At 44.9% G+C, this 22,829-nt stretch overlaps 1 protein-coding gene across 10 annotated transcripts in view; it reads left to right on the top strand.

The window, feature by feature from the left end:
- XYLB (xylulokinase) overlaps positions 1-22,829 on the top strand; it is a 331,699-nt gene that overhangs the window by 135,177 nt on the left and 173,693 nt on the right. For all 10 annotated transcript variants that reach the window (XR_012233408.1, XM_073581548.1, XM_073581550.1 and 7 more), the window contains 4 exons: positions 7,622-7,737; positions 11,645-11,760; positions 12,178-12,251; positions 15,693-15,789. Coding sequence is in view for 9 of the 10 variants with exons in the window: in XM_073581548.1 (XP_073437649.1) it covers positions 7,622-7,737; positions 11,645-11,760; positions 12,178-12,251; positions 15,693-15,789 (403 nt within the window). In the remaining variant the exon portion in view is untranslated. The remainder of the gene's footprint in view (positions 1-7,621; positions 7,738-11,644; positions 11,761-12,177; positions 12,252-15,692; positions 15,790-22,829) is intronic.

The raw sequence follows: 22,829 nt of genomic DNA, 5'->3' as shown, positions 1-22,829 counted from the left end.
CTTGATAAAGCCATGTCTAACGGCATTATCACCAAACAGCTGGCTTCATCACTCACCGTCAAAGAACCCACTATTTCTACATTCTACCTCTTGCCTAAAATTCATAAGAACATTAATTGTCCACCCGGCAGACCAATAGTATCGGGGAGGGGGAACTTTCTCGAAAATGTCAATAAATGGATCGACCATCTTCTTCAGCCGCTGGTCATTTGTTTACCCTCCTTCCTCAAAGACACGGGTGATCTCTTACGTAAGGTCGACGGACTATGTTTGGAGAGTGATACTCTTCTGGCTTCCGTGGATGTTGAGTCTCTATATACAAGCATTAGACATCTGGATGGCCTGCGGGCAGTCCAATTTTTTCTTAGTACATCCACGATCCCGTTGGGTCTTAGAGACCTCATCCTGGAGCTATTAGAGTTTACTCTCACGCACAACTTTTTTGTGTTCAAGGGGTCGTTTTACCTGCAGCTCCAGGGGACTGCCATGGGGGCGGCCTTTGCGCCATCCTATGCCAACCTCTTCCTGGGGCTGTGGGAGAGGGACCTCTTCTTGTCTGATGAACAGGGGTCGATTGACCGTGTTCCTTTTTGGGCACGCTATATCGACGACATCTTGTTTCTCTGGCAGGGTAGTTCCGTCGACCTTATGGAATTCGTGTCTGTTCTGAACCTCAATAATTTTAACATCAAACTTACCTTGACATGGGATTTATCTAAAATTAACTTTCTTGATGTTACTATCAGGAAAGATGTGGATGGGGTTATTCAAACATATATTTACCGCAAGGATACAGCCACTAACTCTCTCCTCCACGCCTCCTCTTGCCATCCGGATCATCTCATTAAGGCTATCCCTGTGGGGCAGTTCTTGCGGTTACGTCGAATTTGCTCTTCAGATAGTGATTTTCATATGAGAGCTAAAGATTTACAAGCACGTTTCTTGTCACGCGGATATAGTAAACGCTGTGTCAAGAAAGCCTACCAACGCGCGAGATATTCGACTCGCAATGATCTTCTCTACAGAAATACATCAGTTAAGACACGTAAAAATGAGAACACTGTGAGGTTTATTACCTCGTTCCATCCGTCTCATGGGATGGTCCGCACGGCATTGAGGAAGGCGTGGCCGATTTTACAGGCTGATCCTATCTTAGCTAAAATTATTCCTAAGTTTCCTTCCATTACATTTAGGCGGGCCAGCAATTTACGAGATAAACTTGTGACTAGTCACTATGTCCATCGTCCGATGCCCACTTTCTTGGATGCGTTTGCAACTGGGCATGGTTGTTCACCATGTGGGAGGTGTGTGGCTTGTCCAAATATTGTACAGTGCAATTCGTTTGTTAACCATGATGGTACAAAAACATTTAAGATCAAGTGTCGGATATCATGCACCTCTCGATACGTGATATACCATGCTACGTGCCCTTGTGGACTAATTTATGTGGGTATGACCACGAGGCAGCTGAAAGTCCGTACAAGGGAACATGTACTAGGTATACAGGCTGCTCTGTCTTGCACTGATGACTCCCTTCTAAAAACATTGCCTAGACATTTTAAAGAGTTTCACCAGTGTAATTCTGCATCACTTAGAGTTCGGGGTATTGATTCTCTTAAAATAAACATAAGGGGTGGTAAATTGTCTGGTCGCCTAGCTCAACTTGAAACTCGGTGGATATGGAGACTGGGCACTATGCAACCAAACGGTCTGAATGAGAACATATCCTTTGCTCCATTTCTGTAGTTCCCGCCTGCTGAACATTCGATCTATCATTGTGGCTTTTTTATTTTTTATTTTATTTGGTTTTAACTTTTTTCTTTATATTCAGACGTATTCCATTCACTATTGGATTGTTCATGATGCTATCTTTGGAGGAAGTCTTCAATAGCAAGATGTTTTATGGATGGAGTAGAACTAATGAAGATTCTTTCGTGTGAAGACACTTATTCATCTGGGAGGCTGACGCAGTTTGCCACATGGACATTTACATTGTAATTTTTTATGCTATGTTTTTGTTCAAATTGGCGTGGCTATATTGGTGTCCATATATAACTATTGCTTCTTCTAGTTAGGTCCCTTTTGGGACATTCATTTTGTTCAGATGTGTATGTACCATGCATGTGCGTGTAGCGGCGTGCGTGTTGTATTATATATGTGCCAGTAGGGACATGCTCGCTTGGGACAACATTGTGCCATATGTGAGTTTATTGTGGTATGCCCCTATTTTCTTTATATATCCTTTAAGCAGGGTTTCCACATATAGTTGCTATTTTTCCTTATGGTGCCCCTTTGATTTATGTCAATCTGTTATATATATATATATTATTAAATAATTACACAGGTGCACTATATTTGGTTTGCATTTTGGGCATTAGTAAGTCCAAATTATCTTACTGGTACTGCTATATAACGTTTCATGTGGTTGCTACATGGTCTCTTTTATTGTCACACATCGACTTAGATGTAAAGTGTTTTTCTCTCCACATTATGGGGACCAATCTGAGTTTTGATTATGAACATTTCCTTACATGTGTTTTTGATTTTTGTTTTTTTGTTTTCTAATTATGCTTCTTATATGTCTGTATAGTTATCTTGTTTCTATTCCCTTCCATATTCCCTTTTCCAAAATGGCGGATATTGTACTTCCTGTCATGCGCAGTTGCCGACTGGTCGGCCCGATGGCTGGTTTCTCCCTCTCTCTGACGTCCCGGATCACGTGGGGCCCGCGTGTTTCCGGTTCGCCGGGAGGGGGCGCCGCCTCGGACATGACAGCCAGGCGGCGCATCCAATAGTTTCGGCTGTGGTATGATATAAACGTCACATACTGACGTTGCTGGTCACGCCCCCTGAGGAAGGAGCAGCACGCTCCGAAACGCGCGTCGGGGTCCGGCCGCTGCATGGTTTAACCCCATTCTGTCCAGGTAACATTACAGATCCCTTGTAGGTCTAGCTATTACGAATATCTTGTCTAGATACCTCTATTTAAAGTGAGCTCTCTGAGTCTTGGCACAATATGCAGATATACATTACAATTACTTAATCATATGACTACTATATGTGCTGTTTTGTGGTACGACCACATGGGATTGTATTCCTGGGAGATGGGGGTGCCATGCTAGGCCCTCTTTTTTAGCCATTTGTGGGTTCCGTTTTTTTCCCCCTTCCCTCTCCCATGTACCTATGTCTTATTATATTATTTAATTATCCATAAAATATTGCATTTTATATGACATTTTGACTGCTGGCCTTTCGTTTTTGTATATTTATATATTAGATGACATTTTCTTTAGTTATTTCTTTTTTTTTTTTCTTATTCCCAGAAAACCCTATAATATCCAATATTCACTTCTTAGGCTCAAGAGGCCACCACATACACATCTTAAGCCGATCCCTGGCCAGCTTTTTAGTTTGTGTGGTTAGTATAGCACCTATATATGTGAAAAAGAAATTGTTTATAAATGGAAAAATTCAGTAAAAGTTTTCTCCAAATATCATAGATGAATGTGAGAGAGTCTGTGGCCTCAGCTCAGCAATGATTTTCAGAATAAAAGGATTTTATAAAGTATTGAATGTTGATCAAGACTGATCGGCACCCGGGACCAGAAGAGAAAATGTTTCCTTTTAAAGCGTATTGGTTTCTACCCTATGGTGATGACACCGAAGAATCCGGATAGCGCTTGCTGTTTGTGCTGTGATGACTCACAAGTCTGCAGTTACATAGTGACTACAGACTTTCATGCCAAACCTGAACAATCGTATTTTTTTCAACCCAAAAATCCAAGTAGAAAAAAAGTATTAAAAAATGTGGGGCTTTGGTGTGTTATTTGGGGCTGATTTTGTATATATATGTAGTTTTTCTTTGCTTCCATTTAATTTCTTTGTCAAATTTCCCCTACATATGTACATGTCATTTTGTTCCACATGTTAGAATGAAGCATGCGTCAAGTAGTTTTTGTGAAGAGGTTTATAGAATGGATTTTTGCAAGACTAATTTTCAAAAAAGCTTTTCAAGAGGTTTTATTGAAAAATTCCATGAGATATAACAGTAGGGGCCCTTGCTGCTCATGTGTCCTGGTGGACCTTACGTCTGTGTCATGCTCCTGGGTTTGAACCCTGTGTTCTGTGGTCGGCTTTTCTGTCTGCCGAGTCACGGCAGACACATCTTTTCTCTGGGTGCTTGAGTTCTGCTATTCTGGCTGCAATCTGTTTAGCATAACACAGGTGTTTTCATTGGTCTGCCCTATGACCTTTCAGGTGCAGCTTAATATTCTTTCCCCCTCCTGGCATTTCCTGCTGAAGATAGTGTCTTGTGGGTTTTCAGCCATTCTCCTGTAGCATAAAGTCAGTCAGTGAAGTTCCAGCTATAGTTTAACTCCTTGCTGTTTCTGTACTTTACTCTGCACCTACGTTTTTGTTTCTTTTTAGTAGGCAGCTTATAATCTAACAGTACGTACTTTATTATGTATTTCGTGGTTTACTTTACTCTTGCTGGCATCTTTCTTTTTTTCAGCACACTTTCTCTTTTGTAGGTAATTCACACTCTGCTCTGCCCTCTGATTCTTTAGGAGGAACGTGAAGTGCTCAACGGCCATTCAGGGAGCGTAGGTCTGAGCTGCCATCTTCTAGTCTGTGATTAGGGCTGTCTCACGCAGGAACCATTAGGGACTGCCTGCGGGTCAGGATCTCTAGCCTGTACAGGAATCGGCAGGGTCAGTTGCAGTTTTTAGTTTGTTACGTACTGCTCCGAGTGGCCTCTCTATCATAATGAGCTGCTTCATATTGAGGAGGGACCTTGTTACAATTTTTACATCATCGCCAAAGTTCCGCCAGCAAGTGTGACCTTTTTATAGTAATGCACATTCTTTCTTAAAGGGGTTGTCCTGGCTTTTCACATAATCTCAGTACATATCTGGGCTGCAGAATTATGACAATAAGTAATTTACTTTCTGTCACTAGTTTGCACAGTTTTCTAGATATTCTGAACAGAACGTCCAAGGGGGGGTTGTTATGGCATTGAAATGAGTACTAGTCGTAACCTCCTACTGTACTCCAAACATGCCCTCCCCGTCCACATGAAGCAGCCCTCATCACACAGTAACAAATTCTTCCCCTCCAGCAGCCTCAGTGCAGAGAGTTGCTCCTCCCCCAGACACACACTGAACAGTTATCTATGGAAAGGGAAAGTGAAACTAGTGAGGAGTGAAAATCGTCCTGTATTGTGGGCCACTCCATGATTGCAATACATAACTCATTATCAGTAATTCCTTCCCTCACTGTCCCAGGCTGCTGGAAGCAGTGATAAGACTGTGTGATGGCCAGTGATGGGGGTCTGCAGCTTCTAATCTGCACAGGGGATGGCACTCACTGATGTAATCTGTTCTGTGACAAAGACTCTGCTGTGTGAGACAGCTCTGTGTCACTGATGTCTTCACACAGCAGCAGATTTGGTGCAGTGTATGTGCGAAGCTCCACCAAACTCCCAGCAAGCTCCAGTGACCAGCACCACCCACTCATTGGCTGGCAGTAAACTGCACCAGCACTCATCTTTATCATTATTCCAGCGTTGGAAAGAACACAGCAGCGATCCTGTATTTGTGAAAGCAGCACAATACATACAGTACATACATACACCCCCCAACACTTCACACTGTTACATCTGCTGATTGGACAGGCTGCCCCCATCAGTATTTGTATCATTAGAGACACAGTGCTCACACATACACTGCACCAAATCTGCTGCTGTGTGAAGACATCAGTGACACAGAGCTGTCTCATTCACACAGCAGAGGCTTTGTCACAGAACAGATTACATCAGTGACTGCCATGCCCTGTGCAGATTAGAAGCTGCAGACCCCCATCACTGGCCATCACACAGTCTGTTCTCACTGCTGCCAGCAGCCTGGAACAGTGAGGGAAGGAATTACTGATAATGAGTTATGTATTGTAATCATGGAGTGGCCCAGAATACAGGACGATTTTCCCTCCTCACTATTTTCACATTCCATAGATCACTGTTCAGTGTGTATCTGGGGGAGGAGCAGCTCTCTGCACTGAGGCTGCTGGAGGGCAAGAATTCGTTACTGTGTGATGAGGGCTTCTTCATGTGGATGGGGAGGGCCTGTAGCTATGGAGGGTGGGGTTGTTGCTATAGAGGGCATGTTTGGAGTACAGTAGGAGGTTACGACTAGTTCTCATTTCAATGCCATAACACCCCCCCCCTTGGACGTTCTGTTCAGAATATCTAGAAAACCGTGCAAACTAGTGACAGAAAGTAAATTACTTATTGTCATAATTCTGCAGCCCAGATATGTACTGAGATTATGTGAAAAGCCCGGACAACCCCTTTAACTCCAATCTTCCATACATTCTCAGCAGGGCACATCTAAAATTACTGATCAGGCTTCAAGAAGAGCACATGTATTCTCTCTATGGAATATCCCCAAATTATGACCTATTGGGGAAACTTAAAGAATGAAGTTTAGAAATATTGCTGTGACATAGGGCGGCAGCTTGGATAGTATTTAGAGGAGTGAGATATAAAGAAGTATTCATCACAAAAAAACCTTGTAATCAGCAAATGCATAAAAAATGATTGACAGTATAGATCCTATTTTAAGGGATAAAAAGGAAGTAACAACAATTATACAAACAATACTATACAATTTTTTTTAGATTAGAGCTGATCCAACTCTTGCCTTGTAACTTCCAAGAATGTATTAATTTCATAGTTTTTTAGAATAGACAATTGGAAGTAAAGGATGTAATCCTGATGGAATAATAACCCAGTAGATCCCATGAAAACTTGTTTTCCACCCTATAATGAAAGCAGTATTTAATAGACGTGGACATAATAGTGACCTTAGCACTTGAGCCCGCACGATAAGCCACCGGACATATTTTTCTTCTCCATTTTGCCCAGATTGTCTTTCTCGTATTTATTTGCAGCCGTGCACATTTTATAGCCTGATGGAAATGTCATTATGGCCAGAGGTTATACGCATTGACTCTTTAATGAGATTCAATATTATAAATGCAGGAATATTTACAAGAATAGAAAAATATAATGATGCCTTATCCAACTCTTCATTCTGTACATGCAGGTGTTAGAGGTTAACGGTTTCTCTTCCAGAGTTCGCGGTTCATGTCGTCATGTCATCGGCATCGTTTATAAACCTTCAAAGATATTTATTTCTGTCCAAATCACACTATACAATGAAGGATATGTATGTGATTAAAGGTCGTGGCATGAACAAGACCCTCGGGTCTTTTGACACTGCACATTTTAGTAAATCATTTCATTTTCCATAAATTAATAATTGCCTATTGAACTTTCCATTGTGAAATTCCTCCTGGAAATATCAGAATACATTATTGCCATTTCCATTTACAAAATATTTGCTCTCTACATTATCTGAGAGACTGGACCTAACCAATATTTTTTAATTTATTGTCTATTTCCTTTAGCACACAGAGCACGGGCATCACCAGCTTTGTTCCCGCTGTATACCATCTCATCTGTTCTCTTCTATAACTTCTATATGTATGGGTGTTTGTTCTATGGGATCGTTTTCCACTTTTCTGGTCATTCTTATGCCGTGTATACTTTTTGATTTTACAGGTCAGCCTAGGCACCAGTGACACTCTATTCCTCTGGATAAAAGAGCCTACTCCTGCTTTGGAGGGGCACATATTCATCAATCCAGTGCAGTCTCAGGACTATATGGCTTTACTTTGGTGAGACAATCGACTGTTATTGCATGTGGAACTCCCTTGCATATGAACAAAATATTTAAAGGGAATCTGTCAGCCCTTTTTTGTTTTGCAATCTAGGAGCATTATGATATAGGGGCTGAGACCCTGATTCCAGCTATGTGTCACTTACTGGGCTCTTGCTGTCATTTTCATACACTCACGGTCTTCTCTGATGCAGATCAGGCAGTTCTCAGAATGCTGAGCCCTGTGTAACCCTGCCCACACAGTTTTCTGTTTACACTGTGCGTTCACAGTAAGCTGATAATCAGTGGTGGGATGGCGTTACACAGAGCAGTGGAATAGGAGTCACGAGACATTGTCCTGTAGTGATAATCTCCTGCTGATAAAAGACTGATTTTATTGAAATGGCAGAACTCAGCCTGGTACAGTGCTGTGCAAATTAATTGGGACAAAGCATTTTTTTAAGTAAAATCGTAAGTTGGTTACCAGTCAGTGGTTCAAACCAGTTTTAACTGCTTTGAACAGGTGTGAGTGCCTGTTCAAAGCAGTTAAAACTGGTTTGAACCACTGACTGGTAACCAACTTACAATTTTACTTAAAAAAATGCTTTGTCCCAATTAATTTGCACAGCACTCTAAGTGACACATCCCTGTGATCAGGCTTTCAGGCCCTGTATAATGCTACTCTGAGATTACATAGCATAAATCTTCTGACAGGTTAAAGAATAACCTTCATTTTAGTGGTGTTTTTTTACATAAATCAATAGTATACTCAAAAATATGAAACAATCTGCTTTTTTCTTCTCCTGTACCGATCATCCATTCTCAAAAATCTCAATTCATGGATAAAATCTGTCTTCAGGGACTAGGCTGTCCCATACTGAAATAAGAGATGACGGTTGGTGCTCATAAAGTTCCATGAGGAACAGTACCTGTGGTGTCAGGAGAATGTGCAGCAGAAAGTCTGTGTTAGCCTTAGCTCCTCCCCTCTCAGTAGAGTATTAAAAGCACCAACTGTCATCTCCTATCTAAGTAATGGGAACATCAGTCTACACTGAATATAGATTTAATCAGTAAAGGAGAAGAAAGATGCTATTTACTGCGGAGGACATCTGGAAGAAGTCAGAGACCAGCAGCGACGTTCACTTCTCTCAGGTGTCAGTTTTTTCTGAAGGAGCAATAATAAAAGATAGTTTGTAGTCACAGCTCACCCCTTCTAATATATGTATGTTCACCATGATTTCCCGGGCAGTCCACTCCACCATGCACTGATAAAGCTTGCGACATATCAAGCAGCTTTATTCAAAGCTGTGAAAAGAGGTTTTCCAATCCAGCAAAGTGAGTTAAAAGCAAAGATATACCTTAATACATAATGACTTCTTTAAAAGAGTAGCATGGGCATAAAAAATATATCTGACGCATTTCGAATCTAGCTGACTCGTAGATAAAACCACCAGCTACACGTTGTATGGTTGGTTCTGAAATGGCATCAAGCTTACTTTGTCACTTAGAAGAAGAAACCGAGGCCTCCATGCAACCAAAGTCGTGCATGAAGTTCAGCAGCAGGTCACGAGTAGCCCCCAAAATCAGCTTGAAGTCTGACTCAGCAAGTCCGTGTATCGCGAACATCGTGCCAGTGAGGGCTGAAATCGCCGAACCTCAGACTGTACTGAATAACATGTGTTGGACCTGGAAGTAACTGACAAAGCTAAACACGTAAATGATTGTACATGGTGGCTGACCATGAGAATGCAACTGAAGTTTCGCCTGGATGGACTTCTTCCAGGGCATGAATGAAAATTAGAGTTGAGCGACTTTGGTCGGATCGGGTTTCATGAAACAAAATTTGTTTCAGATGAAACTGGTCTGACTAGGGCAAAAAAAAGTCGGAGTTTCGTCCGAAACCAGACCCCAATGCAAGTCAATGGGGAATAAAAGTCGGCATTGAGCGGATGACATTCATCCACTCAATGCCGACTTTTGCAATATGAGACCGTGGAGAAGCCAGGCTGCAGAGACCACGCCAGGAGGGGGTAAGTATAGCGATATTCACCTGTCCCGGGTCCATCGCTGCTCACCGCTGTCTGTTGCATCCTCTGTCAGTGACGTTTAGCCAGCAGAGGGCGCGGTGACGTGGTTAGTGCGCACCGTGCCCTCTGCTGCCTGAACGTCACTGACAGATGACGTGGCAGACAGCGGTGAGCAGTGTGGGAACGGGGGACAGGTGAATATCTCAGGTGTCGTGTCCTGAGCAGGAGAGGCGAGTATGGCATTTTTTTTTTGCAGCAGCATATGGGGCATAATATATGGGGGCATATTCTATGGAGCAGCATATGGGGGCATATTCTATGGAGCAGCATATGATATGGGGGCATAGTCTATGGAGCAGCTTATGGGGGCATAGTCTATGGAGCAGCTTATGGGGGCATATTCTATGGAGCAGCATATGGGGGTATATTCTATGGAGCAGCATATGATGTGGGGGCATAGTCTATGGAGCAGCTTATGGGGGCAGCATATGGGGGTATATTCTATGGAGCAGCATATGGGGGCTTATTCTATGGAGCAGCATATGGGGGAATATTCCATGGAGCAGCATATGAGGGCATAATCTATGGAGCATTTTATGGGGGCATAATCTGTGGAGCAGCTTATGGGGGCATATTCTATGGAGCAGCATATGGGGGTATATTCTATGGGGCAGCATATGGGGGCATAATCTATGGGGCAGCATATGGGGGCATAGTCTATGGAGCAGCATATGGGGGCATAATCTATGGTGCAGTATATGAGGGCAAAATCTATGGAGCATTTTATGGGGGCATAATCTATGGAGCATCTTATTGGGGCATAATCTATGGAGCATCTCATGGGGGAATAATCTATGGAGCATCTTATGGGGGCATAATCTATGGAGTATGTTATGGGGACATAACCTTTATGAAGCACTATATGGGGCATATTCTATGGAGAATCTTATGGGGCCATTATTAACCTTTGTGCAGCATTATATGGGGTGTATTTTGTATGGAGCATCTTGTGGGGCCCATCATGAACTGTATGGAGCATTAAATGGGGCTCCTGATTCAATATGGATATTCAAAAACATTTAACCTACTGATGTCTCAATTAATTTTACTTTTGTTGGTATCTGTTTTTATTTTTGAAATTTACCAGTAGCTGCTGCATTTTCCACCCTATGCTTATACACGAGTCAAAATGTTTTCCCAGTTTTTTGTGGCAATATTAGGGGGGTCGGCTTATACACGAGTATATACGGTAAGACACCAAAATATCAAAAATTATCAGAGAAAACAAGTGTATATAACAGCAATGGTGTCCACAAATGTGCTGAGGAGATAAAGTACAAAGTGCTTATTAAATACCAATAAAATGCCTATGCAAGCATGCCATATAAACAGAAGAATATATGAGCAAAAGACTGAGACCAAGGCTAAAGTGCATAAGTGTAAATAAATAAATGGCACAATAATCAGAAATTACTTACAATAATGATATGGTCTCGATCTCCTAGATGGTGCCCTCCCCAACGCGTGTTTCGGAACGCTGCCTTCGTCAGGATTTATATTGGCCACTTTTGTTAGTTTTTTGTCTTGTTTTGGGAAATACATAAATAGGACTCGGCCTATAAATACAATTCACAATGACTATTAACCAAGCCTATAAATCCCCTCAAATGTAATCTCTAATTTTGTTCTAATCATCTTTTTCCAGTGGATCATCTTTCATGATCTAATCATATTTTCACCGTCACAATCTCACAATTACACGTCCATGGTTTTTTGGTCTCGAGAAACAGATGCAATTTTGGAATTTCTTTAGTTTTTGAAGCCAAACCGAGGTCACCACTTCACTACATAGTGCAGCGATTGTATAAAACTACTTTATGTTCTCTCTTTCTTTCCTAGTTTTAAAAATGGCTCGCTGATGAGAGAGAAAATCCGAGACAACTGTTCCTCTGCCTCCTGGGAAGAGTTTTCTAACATTTTGACATCGACCCCACCTGGAAACAATGGACATATAGGTACTAACAGAAATATACTGCACAATGCCCATATACTGCAGCCTGATTTGGGGACCGTCTCGGAAATCTTTGTTTTACTCTGTTATTTTGTGGAACTGCCCCATATAGTTGTAAATAAGGGTAAAATTCATATATGTACTGTATATAAAGCTTTGATTTAGTAAAATTGTAGTAATTGAAGTGAATTTGTGTTATCTTCATACACTGTTCTATGACGTTTCTGATATTTATTATAGCCCCATTTGACACTTGTTTTATAGTGTGCAGAACCACTCTCAGCCACCAGGTGGCACTGTAGAGCTGCCATACGGAACACTTACGGAAAATCCAGATTTATGTAACGTCTTCAGCAAACTGTCAGTTACTTCTTATGTTATTTATGATACAATTATTATTTTTTTTTTTTTTGCTTCTTAGGCTTTTACTTTGATGTTATGGAAATCACACCACAAGCTGTTGGTGTTCACAGGTTTGATACAGAAAACCAAAAGGCAAGTTAAAATGAGCAAGATGCTTAGGCTGACTTTCACGCTGGGGGAAATGACACACGGGGTTTGTTTACAAGTGGCAGATTCCATGAAGAAGTTCTCTGTGACTTAGAATATCTATTCCAGACATGTGAAATGAGTTCTTTTTTTCTGTAGTATTAACATTGATTTCTCCAGGTTCATGTAGAGCAATTGATTTTTGCAACAAATATGCCGTGTGACCTGGCGGGAAACAATGGCCATGTATTTCCCCTTCACAGCCACACTTGTAAATAAGACATAAACTGCATAGATTTACTGTTCCCTACCTCCTCAGATATTATAACCCTGGAATATTAGGCTGACGTAAGTGTTTATTATGGGCATGGTGGCTCAGTGGTTAGCACTGCAGCGCTGGGGTCCTGGGTTCAAATCCCTGCAAGGAGTTTGTATGTTCTCCCTGTGTTTGTGTGGGTTTCCTCCCACATTCCAAAGACCTAGTGATAGGAACTCTAAATTGTGAGCCCCATCGGTGACAACAATGATAATGTGTGCAAACTGTAAAGCGCTGTGGAATATGTTGGTGCTTTATAAATGAAAAGATTATTATTATTTCTTATTATTTAAGTGATTCATTTTGGGGTATGTACACACAATGTTTTCTTCAGGTGATTCAGCATTGAAAACTGCCTGAAAAAGCACCAGCTAAACACAAAAAAAATAACATATGCATTTGTATATCTTTTCAGTCTTTATCATTATTATTATTATTATTATTATTATTATAATACATTTTTATAGCGCCATTTTTTTTTCCCTTGGCGCTTTACATGTGAAAAGGGGCAAATATACAGTACAATAAACATGAGCAATACAAGACACACACAAGTACAGAAGGAGAGAGGACCCTGCCCGCGAGGGCTCAGTCTATATGGGATGGGTGAGGACACACTAGGAGAGGGTAGAGCTGGTCGTGTGACGGTTTAGTAGACTGAGGATCACTGCAGGTTGTAGGCTTTTCGGTAGAGGTAGGTCTTCAGGTTCTTTTTGAAGATTTCCATGGTAGGCGAGAGTCTGATGTGTTGGGGTAGAGAGTTCCAGAGTATGGGGGATGCACGGGAGAAGTCTTGTATGCAGTTGTGGGAAGAAAAGATAATAGGGGAGTAGAGAAGGAGATCTTGAGAGGATCGAAGGTTGCGTGTGAGTAAGTACCGGGAGACCGTGTCACAGATGTATGGAGGAGACAAGTTGTGGATGACTTTGTATGTCATAGTTAGGGTTTTGAACTGGAGCCCCTGGGCAATAGGAAGCCAATGAAGGGCTTCGCAGAGAGGAGATGCTGGGGAATAATGGAGAGACAGGTAAATTAGTCGGGCAGCAGAGTGTAGGATTGATTGGAGTGGTGCCAGAGTGCTAGAGGGGAGGCCAGAGAGTAGGCGGTTGCAGTAGTCGAGGCGGGAGATGATAAGGGCATGCACTAGTGTTTTTGAGGTTTCATGGTCAAGGAATGCACGGATTCGGGAAATATTTTTGAGTTTGAGATGGCAGGAGGAGGCAAGGGTTTGGATATGTGGCTTGAGAGGGCAGAGTCTAGGATCACCCCGAGGCACCGAGCATGCGGGACTGGGGAAAGTGAGCAGCCATTGACATTGACGGATAGGTCTGGTGGAGGGGTAGAGTGAGATGGGGGAAGGATTATGAATTCTGTTTTGTCCATGTTCAGTTTTAGAAAGCGAGCAGAAAAGAAGGCTGAGATAGCAGACAGACATTGTGGGATTTTGGTCAGTAAGGAGGTGAGGTCAGGTCCAGATAGGTAGATCTGCGTGTCATTGGCATAGAGATGATACTGCAAACCATCTGATTCTATGATCTGTCCCAGGCCGAGGGTGTAGATGGAGAAGAGAAGGGGTCCTAGAACTGAGCCTTGAGGAACACCAACAGGCAGGGGGCGAGGTGAGGAGGTGGTGTGGGAGAGGGAGACACTGAATGTTCGGTCTGTTAGATATGATGAGATCCAGGATAGGGCCAAGCCTTTGATGCCAAGAGATGAGAGAATCTGTAGCAGGAGGGAATGGTCCACATTGTCGAAGGCAGAAGACAGGTCAAGGAAAAGGATGACAGAGTAGTGTCGCTTGCTCTTAGCGGTTAGTAGGTCGTTGGTGACTTTAGTTAGGGCATTTTCAGTTGAGTGATGCAGTCGGAAGCCAGATTGTAACTGGTCAAAGAGGGAACAGGAGGAGAGGTGGGAGGACCGTTCAAGATGGACATGCTGTTCCAGTAGTTTTAAGGCATAAGGGAGATGAGATATCAGGTGATATCTAGACACTGAGGATGGGTCAAGCGAGGTCTTTTTGAGGATGGGTGTGATCGAGGCATTTTTGAAGGATGAGGGGAACGCACCATTTGTGAGAGGTTGGAGAGGTGTGTTAGAGTAGGGATGAAGACTGTGGCGAGGATAGGGATGAGGTGGGACAGGAGGGGGTCAAGCATGCAAGTGGTGAGATGTGATCTTGATAGGAGGGTGGAGAGCTGATCTTCAGATTGTCTTTTAACTGCTTGATTTTTCCAAAGAGCAGTTAAAAGGTGAGCAGACAGTTCTACAGGCGTTTTCCGCTCTGAAGACTCTCTGTGCTTTACAGTACAAGTCAATGCGAAGGCTCAAAAGACGGCAGGAAGATGCACAAAAATCTTTTTAAGCATTTTTTAAAACAGTTTCTTCATTGTTGGATGGAGTTTAAAAAAAAATAACAGTGAAAAAGACGCAACATAAAAGGCTAAAAAAGAAAAAACAAACTACAACTTAAAAAAGATGCTTCTTGAACAAAAAAGCGAGCGTTTCCTGAAGCATCTTCCTCTTGAAAAAATGGCGTGTTTCACTCATTGGAAAGAGACCCCATCTGTACATAACCTTAGGGCCTTTGGCTCTAAGCTCTAAGCCATTTGGCTATATAGAAGAATATTGGCGGTCATTTACTGGTCAGTGTAGACTGGCCAGTCGGCATTCTTTGCACACAGAACAATTGTTAATATGATCGTTCTGTGTGCATAGAATATCATGTTCGGCAGCACACGTATTCTTTCCACTGGCCAATGTGCTGCTGATAACGGCCATTTTTAAACATATCTTAAATATTTTCGTACCTGATGAACAAGCGTTCTGCTCGTTCGTTCGGTGTTTACCAGCCTGTTTTAAGCTGGATGATTATCTTTTTTTTTTTTTTTCCTGTTTCTTCTTCATCCAACAGCCGATACCACCCTTGTGTAGTTTAACTAACCATCATGTTCTCTACCTGACAAAGACTGTAACTGGAGAACGAGATCACAATCAGACAAAACATCATGACAACGTTATCCCTGCCCTGACATAAGCTCACTGAGACGTCACAACTGTCTGTAGTCTTTTCCAACCATGGATGCTAAAGTGATAACCGTTTTATGACTCTTCCATCTTGTGTTATGTGTTAGGTATCAGAATTCCCAAAAGATGTTGAAATCCGAGCACTGATTGAGGGGCAGTTTATGGCTAAGCGGATCTATGCAGAAAGACTTGGGTATAAGATATGTAAGTACAACTTTTTGTCTTTCATCTGTCACATTGCACACCCAGTCCTGTCTGTGGGCTGCACGGTATAGATCAAATAGAAAATATAGGAAGAGATTCAGTACAACTTCAATTTTATGCATTTACCTGGGTTATTTGGCTCCGCTCACTTCCACATTGGGAGGGTCACGTCAACACATACTTGCCTCTTGACGACACAAGCTGAAAGATTACCCCTCTTAAATCCGTGCTCATTCAATGATAAGGATTTCAGGGAGCAGTCTCACGAAGTGAATGACAGCTATCTCTGCATGTACAGAGGCCTCCCACTGGACTCCTGAGCATAAGGTCTCCCACTGGACTCCTGAGCATAAGACCTCCCACTGGACTCCTGAGCATAGAATGAGCAGGGATTTCCATGAATAAACTACAAGTAATTATAATTATTTTCCCATCATACTTTATATTAATCTACTCAGCTCCTCCTGCCCATGTCATGTTAAACATGGGCAAAAATATTAAAGGTTTTTTTTTCACGGTGGGGCCCCTGACAAGAAGCTGATCCTAGAGTTTCTTGTTGGAAATCTGACAGCAAGTGTTGAGTTCCCCATCAGTGCCACCACAGAGAAAATGGAGGATGGCCTTCTCATTAAAACGAATGGGTTTACTCATGTAATAGACAGACGTATGATAATAACACGCGCTGTCACCCTTACAACTTTTACTATGAATTGAAATATGTAGTTTGGATGTTACACGTGAGTGTGTTTTATTTCTTTATGTATTGTGATAGAAAGTTTAATATTCCTCTGCTTTTCATACAGTTTTTATCCTTGAAATATAACCTTAATTTCAAATAACTTTTATAAATATAATAAGAGGTTGTATATTGCTGCAGATCGGTGACGGTCCAGACCCTGAGACCTCCGAGATTGGTCACACCACCTCTCTACATGTGCTGAACGTATGGAGTGGTGTACAGCCTCCATAACAAGTCTGTGCGGTTAGACACCACTCTCACAGATTAGACATACGCGATCACTACTGATCCAAAAGACAGACTGTTTTTTCCTTCCAATCATCCAAGTAGTGTTGGTCCTCATTAGTCTATTGAAATGACTGAGAGGTTTGGACAGCATTAAGTTTGTTTCTGAAGCTGTCTGTCATTCTTATTGAAATAATTCTAATTGCCTGTCATTCACTTTATGCACTATGATCAGAGAGCGCTGGAAATCTCTCCGATTTAGGGCTGCTAGACCAGATAGAAACTCTGTATAATGAAGTGTGATTTTTATTATAACTGCGTAACCTTGGTCGTTGGACTTAGATGACATGCGTCTTCAGCTGCCCAGAGATCACCAACAGTTAAATGGTAGCCAGAGATATAAAGCCTTGTCTTTACTAATTAAAGACAAAATTGTTTTAATTACACTTTTTTCGATAAATCAACAGTACAAGCGAAGATTACAAACAACTTGATAATATATCTTATTGGAATAATATCAGTCCTTTTTCACTTATTAGTCATTTCTCTTCACTAATCATTCACTTTCAAAAACTGCTCAAATCTGTGTACAGATCTGTCTTCAGCAAGTGATAAAATTATACTGGAGTAGAGAGAGAGAAAGTGTCTCCTGGGAGATCTGGGGTTAGGTGATCTCTACGTACTGTGAATCGCAGATCTTCCATTTAGCTTGTGTGTTTTGTTCCTCATATTAAATGGACTTGAAGAGGTTAACGACGCTTTGTATGCTGGTTAGAGACATGCAGCTCAATCTCACAGCTGTTCTTGACCTGCTCGTTTTCTTTCTCTGTAAAAAAAATTCTCATCCATGCCTAGTAAAATTTTTCTTCCTGGCTTGCTGGAGTTGGTGTGCTGAAGTTGAAGTTTGTAGTTGCTGCTGGAGAGTATCTGTTTTGGGTGTATGCTTTCTACATTATCCTATTCCCATTTGGTTTGTACCTTCCTATCCTTCACTTTATTCCTCTTTACCCTTGGTGAGTGTTTTTCTATGTAAGTTGCTTTTTGTTACCCCTGTTTGTTTTACGAGTATTTAGACGAACATATCTGTCCTAGGCCTCCTGGGGGAGAGAGAAGGGACAGCTTAGGACTTGAGTTGAGCGACTTTAGTCGGATCGGGTTTCATGAAACAAAATTTGTTTCAGATGAAACTGGTCCGACAAGGGCAAAAAAAGGTCGGAGTTTCGTCCGAAACCCAACCCCAATGCAAGTCAATGGGGAATAAAAGTCGGCATTGGGTGGATGAATGTCATCCGCTCAATGCCGACTTTCTCCTTCGCCTCATTGGGGGACACAGGTACTGTGGGTGTATGCTACTGCCGCTTGGAGGCTGACACTAAGTGAAAAAGAGGTTAGCTCCTCCTCCGCCGTATACACCCTCGCCCCGATTGCGGGCGGAAACCAGTTTTTTGCTTAGTCTCTGTTGGAGGCACACGTCGGTCTGTCTCAAGACTGACCATTTTTTTTTTTTCTTTCCCCATGAAGATAAGACCAACAATGGGCGAGCACGTGCTAGTGTCCCTCCACGTATCCTCTCCCGCAACTTGGGATATTTTCAGACCACGGAGGTGAGATACGGGTGATGGACCCTATTGAAAGGGTCCGATCTCCCCAAACCAACAACAGGCGAGCACGTATGAGTGTCCCTCCACGTATCCTCTCCCACACCGTGGGACATGATGCCGGACTTAGCCTTGTTCACCTGAGGGTATGGAAACGCCAGGCTGCACAGAGGCACAAGCCTAGTCCGTGCGGCCCCACTGCCCCACAAATGCTAAAGACTGCGGGGGGCAAGGTGGCGGACCGTCCCTCTCCTCACCCCTGCAGGGGGTTAGATGGAGTTAAGGTGCCTGCACCGTCCTGATCGTTTAGGGCCCCCCTCCCCTCTACCTGAGCTGGACACAGGTGGATGGCCAGGGAGGGCTCCTGCAGCGTCCAGGGATCCGGTTCCAGAGCGTTTCGGGAGGTCCGGCGGTTTCACCCGCCCCCCCCCCCCCCCCCCCCCCCGAGGAATAAATCGAGGCCCCGGCTTCAGCCAGCGCCTGGGCGGGCGCCTGAGGAAATTTAATCCCCGGCTTTAGGCCGGAACTAGGCAGCAAAGAAAAGACTGCCCCCAGGATCCTTCCTTTTCTTCCGGGGGACAGCCTGCACTACTGGCGCGCAGATTAAAGCGGCGCCTTGCACGCTGAGGACACAGGACTGGGGTAAGTGCTGCGCCCCAGCCCCACGGACAGGCCGCGCTATCTGGAGCAAAGAGCGCCCTCCCCCAGCGGTTTTGTTCGTCAGCACTGAGACCTGTCAGGTACAGCATGTCAGGAAAATCTAAGACACATACGTTCCTTTACGCTGCATGCATCTCCTGTCAGTCGGCTTTTCCGCGGGCACAGACCAAACGGGTATGCGAAGCCTGCGAGTCCGAACGCGCTCAGGAGCCCTCCCCTGCGACCGAGCCCAGTGTAACAGGTCCCCCGTAATGGGCATTGTCACTGTCGCAATGTATGGCGTCACTTACGAGAGCAATCGAGTCCCTTCGAGCCCCAGATAGGGGCAGGGACAGTGGCTCTCCTGTCTTAGAGGGGTCCTCTACCTCACACGAGCCTCCGGCCTGCAGGGGCCGCTCTCACTCCAGGCAGACCTGGGGGAAACGAACCCGCTCAGCGTCTCCCGGTCCATCCGGTGCCTCGGCATCCATGAGCTCTGCTTCTCGCTCCCCGTCACCAGCAGTCGATAGCGAACAAGGCTCGGACTATGACTCGGATATGCCCCTGGACCTAGGTACGCCAGGTGGTCAGGAAACGGTTGACAGTCTCATAGAGGCCATCAACCAGACTCTGGGGATTGAGGATGATTCCACTCTGGCTGCGGGCCATAAGGTGTCATTTAAGCGTGTCAAGCGTCCCCATAGAGTATTTTGCACTCACCCTGAATTTGAGGACATAGTGCAAAAACACAGAGAACGGCCTGACAGGTCAGAAGGCACTCAAGGCGAAGTACCCTTTTCCCCCGGATCTCCGTAAAAAGTGGACGGAATCCCCAACGGTGGACTCACCGGTGTCGCGCTTGGCTACTAGACCTTTACTGTCTGTGCCTAGTGGTTCTTCTATTAAGGATCCCACTGATCGTCTCATAGAGAACTTGGCTCGCTCAATGTTTGAGGCATCAGGATCAGTGCTTTCTCCCTCGTTCGCAGCAACATGGGTAGCCAAGGCCATGATTTCTTGGTCAGAAACTTTGAATAGAGCCTTGCAGGACCTAGGTCTGCCAGTGGAGGTATCCGAAATACCGAATCAGATAGCCATGGCGGCGGACTACTTGATTAATGCATCTTTAGATGCGGCCAACTGTTCTGCACTTGCAGCCGCAAATGCAATCTCCATTAGGAGAGCGCTATGGTTAAGGACATGGCGGGCTGAGTCAGCCTCAAAAAAGTCCTTGACAGCGCTACCTTACCAGTGTGGCCGCCTGTTCGGAGAGAGGCTAGATCAGCTCATCTCTGACTCCACAGGAGGCAAGAGCGGCTTTCTTCCTCAGCAAAAGGCCAAACAGCCGTTTTGTCACCAGTTGCAGGCGCGATTTCGGACCTTTCGCAACCCCGGGTGGACAACAGCGGCCAACTCCACCGCATCAGGGCGTCCCAATCGCAATAGGGACCGACAAGTCTCATATAGAGCCATCCCATTGGGGAGGATGCGTGCTTAGGTCGAGGGGATCAAGGTCCCAAAGATCTTCAGCCAAATAACAGGGCGTTTGTCAGGCCAGTGGGGTAGGCGGCCGCCTACTCCGGTTTCACCACGCCTGGCTCAATTTCACGCACGACGCATGGGTGAGAGAGCCGGTGTCCACAGGGTACAAAATAGAATTTGTCAGGTACCCCCAAGACGATTTTTTTCTTTCCCGGCTCCCCAAAGTAGATACCCGGGCAAGGGCTCTACTAGAAGCCATTGATTCGCTCTCTTGCAACGGAGTTATCATTCCAGTACCGGAAAACGAAAAGATGCAGGGCTTCTATTCCAACCTGTTCGCAGTTCCCAAAAAGGACAGGACGGTCAGGCCCGTTTTGGATCTAAAGTTCCTGAACAGATTTATCAGGATCAGACATTTTCGGATGGAATCTCTCCATTCAGTCATAGCGGCAATGAGGCAGGGAGAGTATTTGGCCTCTATCGATATCCAGGACGCCTATCTGCATATCCCCATTTTCCCTCCGCATCAAAGGTTTCTACGCTTCGTCATCAACGGTCTACATTTTCAGTTTGCAGCGCTGCCCTTCGGGCTAGCCACGGCCCCCAGAGTGTTCACAAAGGTCATGGCAGTCCCTATGGCCATCCTGCACTCCCGGGGCATAGTAGTATTCACCTACTTAGACGACCTCTTGGTCAAAGCCCCTTCAAGGCAGGCATGCGAGGAAAGTGTCAGCATTACGCTAGATACTCTTGCCCGCTTAGGGTGGTTGGTCAATGTGAAGAAGTCATCCCTTGTTCCAGCTCAGAGAATTTCCTTTTTAGGGATGACCTTCGACACTTGCCGAGGGTTGGTAAGTCTCCCTCGAGACAAGGCCCTAGCCCTCCGGCAGGGGGTGCGAGTCCCGCGCCAACCAGTCCCGCACACCATCCGTTTCGGCATGAGGATTCTGGGGAAAATGGTGGCAGCAATGGAAGCGATCCCATTCGCCCAGTTTCATCTTCGTCCCCTGCAGCACGCCCTCTTGTCAGCCTGGGACAAGAACCCATTCACGCTCGATCATCGGTGCTGGTTGTCCTCTCAGGTCAGGCAGTCACTAGAGTGGTGGACAATTAGTTCCTCCCTGCTTCAGGGGAAACCCTTCCCCCCAGATCAGTGGCTGGTGGTCACAACCGACGCCAGCCTTTTCGGCTGGGGAGCGGTTTTTCGCCACCACACGACCCAGGGACGGTGTTCTCTGCAGGAGGCAACCCTTCCGATCAACTTGTTGGAGATACGGGGGCGATCCCACTGACTCTGCATCGATTCCATCACCTTCTAGTAGGCCACCCCGTCCGGATTCAGTCGGACAACGCCACGGCGGTGGCTTACATAAATCACCAGGGGGGCACCCGCAGCAGGGAAACCATGCGCGAAGTAGGGCACGTGCTTCGCTGGCCCGAGAGGAACCGCTCGCTGATATCGGCGGTCCACGTCCCGGGGATAGAGAACTGGGCGGCAGACTTTCTCAGCCGGCAGGAGCTTGCGTCCGGAGAATGGTCACTTCACCCAGAGGTTTTTCAGCAGATTTGCCAATGGTGGGGAACTCCGCATGTGGATCTGATGGCGTCCAGGGTGAATGCCAAGGTGTCCATGTTTTTCGCGCGGTCCCGGGACCCGCAGGCAATCGCCGTGGATGCGCTGGTTCTGTCATGAAATCAGTTTTGCCTCCCATACCTGTTTCCCCCGCTGCCTCTGCTTCCAAGGGTCATCAAGAAAATCAAGGCAGAGGGGGTGCCAGTGATTCTGCTGGCCCCAGACTGGCGTCGTCGGGCGTGGTACGCAGATCTAGTGCAGCTGCTCATTGACGTGCCATGGCGCCTGCCAGAGCGTCCAGATCTACTGTCTCAAGGGCCGATCTGCCACCCGAACTCAGGGGCCCTGTGTTTAACGGCTTGGCCGTTGAATCCTGGATTCTGACACAGGCGGGGTTCGGGCGCAAGGTGGTTGCTACGATGGTTAGCGCCCGAAAGCCTACCTCGGCACGAGTTTACCACCACACCTGGAAGGTTTTCTTTGCATGGTGCCGGGGCAACGGTTGTTCACCACTGAAATTCTCCATCCCTAATATCTTGGCGTTTCTTCAGTCTGGTTTAGAATCAGGCCTGGCTCCCAGTTCTCTGAGAAGACAGATGTCGGCTTTATCCGTCCTCTTTCAGCGCAGGATTGCTACCAACTTGCAGGTTAAAACTTTCATCCATGGGGTCTCTCACTTGGTACCTCCCTATAAGGCACCTTTGGACGCCTGGGACATTAACCTGGTCCTAAGTGTTCTGCAGGAAACTCCATTTGAGCCGCTGCAGGATGTCTCTTTGTCATA

Source organism: Dendrobates tinctorius, unplaced genomic scaffold, assembly GCF_039654945.1.
Source record: "Dendrobates tinctorius isolate UK_male_01 unplaced genomic scaffold, ASM3965494v1 ptg000070l, whole genome shotgun sequence".
In the NCBI taxonomy this organism is placed as follows: domain Eukaryota; kingdom Metazoa; phylum Chordata; class Amphibia; order Anura; family Dendrobatidae; genus Dendrobates; species Dendrobates tinctorius.
This window is presented reverse-complemented; position numbering and strand designations above follow the sequence as displayed.